We start from the raw sequence: 7,490 nt of genomic DNA, 5'->3' as shown, positions 1-7,490 counted from the left end.
CTGAGGACTCAAGGGTCAGTGAAGGGCAGTAGAGGAGGAGCCTGAGAGGTCTGGAAGGGGGGTGTCAGAGCTGGTGGAGCTTTTCTTGCTGGCAGAAAACAGCCTAAGAAAGAACTAGTGCCACCAAGGGCAGCTGGGGTGGCCTAGACTGGTGACAAGAAGTCAGAAATTTCCCTCCAAGGTCAGTGTTGTGGTGCAGTATGTCACAAAGGAGGAGTCTGGATGAGCCCAAGGCTTTGTGTGTGCAGGAAGAGCCAGGGAGGACGCAGAGATGTCAGTGCAGGAAGGTGCCAGCCAGGTGGGGCAGCCGGGGGGATGACGACAGCCTGCAGGGAAAGGGGCAGGGCATGGACACCGTAGGACAGCCTGGGCTGGAGAGGAGACAGGGATGGGGAGAAGCTGAAAGGCCCTGACACAGCCACCTTCTGCAGGCCTTTGGCCATGGCTGCTGTCTGTGCCCATGATGCCAGGAGGAGGGGAGTGCCCCTTGCAGCCTTAGGGCCTCCTGGCCTCCTTGTCCCTGCTCAGCAGCCTGGCAGGTGCCACCCCATGGTCCTGCCCTTGGCATTGCACATCCCACATCCCAGTGCCCCAAGAAGAGCCCTGAGGAATGAGGGAGGGACAGGATCTGCCTTCCCAGGGGCTGGGGGGTCAGGTCTTGGCACTTTGGATTAAGGAAACAAGTCAAGGTTGGTTCAGCATCAGAGCCACCTTCCCTTGCTTGTCCATCCTTGGCATCACTGTCTGCAGTTTTCTGCTCTAACTGGAACCTGGGGACATGTTCTCAGTTGTGTCCCTCAGTGAGACTCATTAGCACTACAAGTAACTTGAGTGTTTCAATCTCACTTTGACTTGTTGAAAAGTTGTTTGAACTTCCTCTCAGGGACTGAGTCTCATGTAAACAACATCAAACCCCCCCGGGGGTCATGAAATGCCTGGGGCTGTTGCTGTGCTGCTGAGCTGGGCCGGACTCCTGGCACACAGGGAGCTCCTGTCAAGCAAGAAGAGCTTCAAAGAGACAGCTCTGCTGGTGAGCAGCTCCTCTGCACAGCCCAGCAGGGCTGAGGGCACTGCCAGGCCAGCTCAGGGACACCAGCAGGGCACAGACAGAGCTTCAAGGGGCTCAGCACTGGCAGGAGGGCTGAGAGCTCCCTGCAGGAGGAACCTTGGCAGGGCTGCACATGGTGAGTCTGGGGCTGCAGGGCAGTGCAGGGGCAGCTCCTGGAGGCATCTCCTAAAGCTGGCCCAGCCCCAGCTGATGGGATGGGGGAGCAGGGGCTGTTTTGGGGCACTTTGGAAGAGCTGTGAAGCCGGGGGTGCAGCCAGGGGTGCCCAGGGCTGTGGGGCAGAGCAGGGTCCTGCAGCCCAGGGCGCTGTGCTGGGCAGGGACTCTGCTGCCTGCCAGGGGCAGCTCTCAGCTGGCCCGGGGAGCTGCTCCCAGGGCTGGGGCACAAGGGCTGTGGGCAAGGAGCAAACCTGACAGCTGAGGGAGGATCTTTTCCATGTCTCAGTGTGCCAGGGTCAGACCTGCTCGCAGCTCCACACCACTACACCATATTGAATGGAGAATTTTTTGCAAAGCTCACAACAGACAGGGGCTACAGGAAAGGAATTAGTCCTGAGGTGTGTTTCCTGCTTAGGCATTGTAGCAGAGACATTGTTCTCTCAGGTCAGGAGGCTGCACTGAAATTCCAACTCTTTTACTCTCAGAGATGAATCTTTCAGGCAGTCTCAGAGATGAGCACAGGATCCTGGGCAGTGCTGAGCCTTCCCTTGGGGGTGGGCACTCTCCTGTGCCAGCCCTTGGCTTCCCTGTGGGAGGGCTCCTGTCCTGCTCTGTCCAGCACAGCTGCACCTCTGGGCTGGCACAGGGGACACTTCCCAGAGCTGCCCTTTCAAGCAGCACTGTCCTGCTCTCAGCACAGATCTTGGTGGGGCTTTTAAGGATGAATCTGTGTGTGAAGTCATCTTCAAGGCAGATCAAAGGAAAGTGCAGGGCAGAAGGGAAACAGGCTGAGAGGCACTGCAGCTCTCCTGGCTCTGCAATAAGCAACTGAGAGCTCAGCCCTTCTGCCGTCCTGGCTCAACACTCTTCAGATTTGTCATCAGAAAAATTTGCCCGTAAAAAACACACCCCGAGGGTTATGACTGTAACCAAAAAACCCAGTCAAAATTATTTTAAGGATAAACTGTGCCTCTCTCCTGCAGCCCAAATTGCTCCAAGACAACAGTACAGGAATTGAGCTTCTCCATCAAAGTTGGGTTCCATGTGACATCCCCTGGGATCAGGAGAGCTGTCCCAAACCAGCTCCATGTCTGCACTGCAGCAGAGCAAAGCTGAATCCTTGGCAGCACATGGGCAGAGCTCCTGTTCCTCACAGCACCCTCAGAGGGCACAAACCAGAGAAAAGAAATGCCTTGACTTGGAGGGGATTTCCCTGAGAACTGCACTGGCTTTGCTGAGAGGGGGCTGTCTTAATTGTTCCCTGTGCTTTCCTTTTCTGAACAGACCCTGTGCTAAGGAACAGCAAATGTCCAACAGCAGCTCCATGTCCCAGTTCCTCCTCCTGGCATTCTCAGACAGGTGGGAGCTGCAGCTCCTGCACTTCTGCCTCTTCCTGGCCATCTCCCTGGCTGCCCTCCTGGCCAACGGCCTCATCCTCAGCGCCGTAGCCTGCGACCACCACCTGCACACCCCCATGGGCTTCTTCCTGCTCAACCTCTCCCTCACAGACCTGGGCTGCATCTGCACCACTGTCCCCAAAGCCATGCACAATTCCCTCCAGAACACCACAACCATCTCCTACATGGGATGTGCTGCACAGCTCTTTTTCTTTGTCTTCTTCATCTCAGCAGAGTTTTTCCTCCTCACCATCATGTGCTACGACCGCTACGTTGCCATCTGCAAACCCCTGCACTACGGGACCCTCCTGGGCAGCAGAGCTTGTGCCCACATGGCAGCAGCTGCCTGGGCCACTGGCTTTCTCACTGCTCTGCTGCACACAGCCAATACATTTTCCCTGCCCCTGTGCCAGGGCAATGCCCTGGGCCAGTTCTTCTGTGAAATCCCACACATCCTCAAGCTCTCCTGCTCACACTCAGGATACCTCAGGGAAATTGGGCTCATTGGGGTTACTGTCTGTTTAGTGTTCGGTTGTTTTGTTTTCATTGTTTTCTCCTATGTGCAGATCTTCAGGGCTGTGCTGAGGATCCCCTCTCAGCGGGGATGGCACAAAGCCTTTTCCACGTGCCTTCCTCACCTGGCTGTTGTCTCCCTGTTCCTCAGCACTGGCACATTTGGCTACCTGAAGCCCTCCTCCATCTCCTCCCCATCCCTGGAACTTTCTCTGTCAGTTCTGTACTCGGTGGTTCCTCCAGCACTGAACCCCTTCATCTACAGCCTGAGGAATCAGGAGCTCAAGGTTGCCCTGAGGAAAATTATGACTGGATACTTTTCAGGAGTAATAAAGTGCCAGTTTTCTGGTGTGTAGCATTCGGAATGGGACTTCTTAGTGGTCCAACCTTCCTGCTCAAGTTTTTCGTGGAGGTCATCAGGTTCTTCTTGCAATAATTTTTTATGGAATTAAATATTATTATGCATCTGCCTTTTAATTTAGTGTCTACACATTCAATTTGACTCAGAGATGTATAAATGATTAATTGTGCTCTCTGAGGATTTAAATAAAATAAAGGACCCTGCAGTGCCTTCTTTGTCCAAGACCCTTCTTCTCAGATGTTCCTAAAGGACAGCACACTGCAGGACAGGGTGTATTTGCAAAGGGGAAGGGGACAATAATCCCAACCCAGCAGCACTGCCAGGGAGCAGCAGTGCTTGGTCTGTCCAGAGCTGCTCTCTTGCCACTTCCACACTGTCCTCCTGAGCCCCTTTGTCGCTGTAAGGCCTGAGTGCTCTCTGAGCACAGTCCTGGGGGCTGGAAGCCCTTGGAGCACAGGAAGGGACAGGCCCTGGGAACTTGTGAAGCAGAGCTGGGCTCCCTTCCAGCATCTCCAGGATGCTGTGGGATCTTCTGAGGCCACTGCATGGACTGGGTCACTTCTTCTTTCACCTTGCTCCAGGGCTGGGACTCTCCTGCAGTGTCACCATGACACTCCTGCTCTCTGCTTTCCAGGTTCCATTTTCACATCCAGTCTTCCCCTCCTGTTCCCAGGGACATCCTGGGAGTGCTTCAGAGCTGCCATCCTGGGGCAGCTCCTGCCCAGCGTGGGCAGGCCCAAGGTCTCTCCAGCTGCTCCTCTCCCCTCCCCAGTGCCACTGTTTTCTGCAGTCTCCTCCTCCTTGCCCAGCACAGCCCTCCTGGCACAGTTGGACACAGCCCTTGTTCTACCCCCTCCTCAGGCACCTGCCCAACCCCCTCAGCTCCAGCCTGATGGCCACAAACCTTCAGGGCAGGGAGGCACTGGGCAAAATGCTCAGGACACCCATGAACTGCAGGGAGAGACCACTGGAGTGGTGGGTCTGTAGGGAGTAATCACTGCTGTCTCCCTCCTAAATCACCCTCAGGACCTGGACAAGCCTGGATTTTCTCTTTTTTCCATGAGGCCCTGCAGTGCCACAATGGCCCCTTTGATTCCATGAGGTTGCACAGTGTCATCACAGAGCTGAGCCCACCCAGATGGAACTTTGGGGGAGATTAGGAGGGACTTGGACAAAATGATTGAATATTTGGGGAAGGAAAGAGTGACTTGGCCAACAGAGAGGAAAGATTTTGATGGGATAAAAACAGGTTCAGGTAATGCTGAGGGTGCTGAAACACTGAGTGTGCAAAACATTACTGATAGACTTTTAACGTCTTTGTAACTTCAAGTCCCAACAGTACCTAAAACACGCTGGTACACTCTCCCATTGAAAGGAGTCCACTGCTCTAATCCAAACTTCAACCGGACCTGGAAGGCAAAGCCCAAACCCAGAACTCCAGACTCTTATTTATACTCTAATGCCCACTCCATTCCTAAACCTGTATTACCTGGATGAAAAGCCAAATTTAATCCTGACCCAGCCCAACAAGTTCTTCCCCTAATCAGGAACCAGACACTGCCAGCAGAACAACAAACCTCCAAAAGTTCTGCCTAATCCCAACCCTGAGCTCTAAACCCCAAGCCCTGACCATTCAGAAACCCCCACAGCCCTTGGGAGCAGGGCAAGGACCTGCAGGGCCCAGAGCAGGCCCAGGGGGTTGGCAGAGGAATGGGAGGTGACCTGGATCTGCTCAGCTCTGCAGTGACCCCCAGGAGAAGGGCCTGGGCTCTGGGAGGGATGTCCTGTGGCACAGGGGCTCAGGATCCAAGTTCAGAAGGCCAAGTGCACATGGCAACAGCCAGAGCTGGTGCAGAGACATCAGGGAGGGTCTAGAAATGCTGCTGGGAGGGGGTGGGAAAGCAGGAGGGGTGTGTGCAGCCTGCAAGGCCAGAGCAGCAGCAGGGCCAGGGCAGGACAGCCTGCAGGAGAGATGGCCAAGGGCTCTGGCAGGGCTGCAAGGCCCAAAGGCACCCAGGCCTTTGTCCCCTTGCCTCTGGCAGCTGCCTCTGCCACTCAGGTCACCACAAGACACTTTCCTGGCAGGTTCTGCACTTGGGTTCTGCCTCACCCCTCCCTCAGCAGCCTGGTAGGGGTTGCCCAGTTTTGGGTCTTTGTTGTTCCTCCCATCCCAGTGCCCCCAAACAGCCCTGAGCCAGCCGGGAGGGACAGGATCTGCTGGGCCAGGGCCTGGGGCTCAGGCCTTGGCCTTTGTGCTCCACAAAACCAAGGCAGGCTTTGCTCAGCATTGCAGGGGCCTGCCCAGAGCCTTTGTCTGCCTGCACTCCTGGCCTCCAAGGAGCTGCTCCAAGGAGTCCCTGGGGAGGCTTTGGCAGTGCCTGCCCTCAGTGGGGCCCAGCAATGCTTCAAGGCACTTGCAGTTTGGCTTCTGACTTCTTCAGCAGCTGCTTCCATCTTCTCTCAGTACCTCAGCATCATGGGCTGGGCTGCAAACACACCGTGGGGCTCATTAAAATGCAGAAATCCCTCAGGATCTCTTTGTCTTCCTTTAATTGTCTTCAAGGCAATTTCAAAACAAGTCTTCAAAATTTGTACTTTTTTGGTTTTAATTCAATGATGGCTATTTTTTAGTTCAGAGAAGAGGTGATAGAGGTGTTCTCCAAGTGATCTTGATGCTGGGTGTCTCCTCAGGAGATCCACACTGACCCTGGATGATCAACCTTGCTCCTCACCCCCCGGCCTCACCAGTTCTGACATGGCCCATCTTGGACTGACAGCTGATGCAGCTCCAAACTCACTGTGGGACCCATTAAAACACTGAAAAACAAATTATTTCCCTTCCTTTAATTGTCTTCAAGTCTTCAAGACATTACAACTAATTAGAGTTGTTTTGTAGTTTAGGTAAGGAAGAAGATTTTAAAGTGGAAGTCATGAAAAATATATATTTTTTGATGAAAGGGAATGATTTACACAGAGCCTTGGGATGCAAGAGGGTCAGGGCATGAAGGACTTGGATCCAAAGATAAGGGGGCTAATGAGATTAGTAGCACTTAATCATTGACCAATTGAACAATTATCAAGTGGTTTATAGCATGTGGTGCAATTTTAACAGTGACTGAATTATAGATTTACAAGAACAACATTCACCCCACAGTCAATTCACACCCACACCCAGGCAGAGATGTGTGCACACATCAAGAGCTGGGTGTGGAAAGGTCCCTCTCCCAAATTCTCCTTGTTGTCAGGGAAACACTCCCCCAAATCCCTTTGTGTTTCCCACCAGACAAGGGTCACAGCTGGAGGAGTGTTTGTTGAGGGGGATCAGAACTGTCCTGGGCATCAGCGCCGCTCTTTGGAGTGTTGCAAACTGGAGGGTTCCCGAGCTGGGAGAGGCTGCCAGAGGTGTCCCACTGAGAGGGAGGTGCTGGGGAGCTGCCAGGGCCTCCCTCAGCCCCGCTGGCTGTGGGCTGCCAAGGGGACTGGCTTTAGTTATCTGCTGAATTTCCATCCTGGTGTCAGGAATGACTGGAGTTTCCAAAATATTGGGGAATTGTATCCAAACTGTTCCATTTGGGCTACAATTCAGGCAGGGAATATTCCAAGGCTTTCATGGGATGACTGATTATCCTGTGTTCCCAAACTGTTCCACTCTGGATTGTTTCCACCTGTATCATCCAGGAGCACCTGGTCCAGTCCAGGGACACTTCCCCACACCCCTGGTGCAGTCCAGGGGCTCTTCATTGCTCAGCTGGTTTGGTCAAGGCTTGTCAGGAGCTCCTGAGATCATCGACCAGGTCGGAGGAGAATGGGAGGAGGATGCACCACCACAGAGGCTTCTGAGAAAGATGGGGACAAACTTTTTGTTGGGCCTAAACACAGCTGTGATAAGGCAAGAGGTGATAGTTTTAAACTAAAAGAGAGCATATTGGAAGTCGATATAAAGAAGAATTTCTTACACTGAGGGTGATGAAACACTGGCACAGGTTGCCCAGAG

General features: G+C 53.7%; 1 protein-coding gene across 1 annotated transcript; it reads left to right on the top strand.

The window, feature by feature from the left end:
• Positions 1-2,402: 2,402 nt before the first annotated feature.
• Positions 2,403-3,491, top strand: LOC113940731 (olfactory receptor 14A16-like). Its single transcript, XM_027631875.1, has one exon. The coding sequence runs from the start codon at positions 2,532-2,534 to the stop codon at positions 3,489-3,491; it is 960 nt and encodes a 319-aa protein (XP_027487676.1). The 5' UTR covers positions 2,403-2,531.
• Positions 3,492-7,490: the final 3,999 nt, after the last annotated feature.

Source organism: Corapipo altera, unplaced genomic scaffold (assembly GCF_003945725.1).
Source record: "Corapipo altera isolate COAL_440 unplaced genomic scaffold, ASM394572v1 60046, whole genome shotgun sequence".
Lineage (NCBI taxonomy): Eukaryota > Metazoa > Chordata > Aves > Passeriformes > Pipridae > Corapipo > Corapipo altera.
This window is presented reverse-complemented; position numbering and strand designations above follow the sequence as displayed.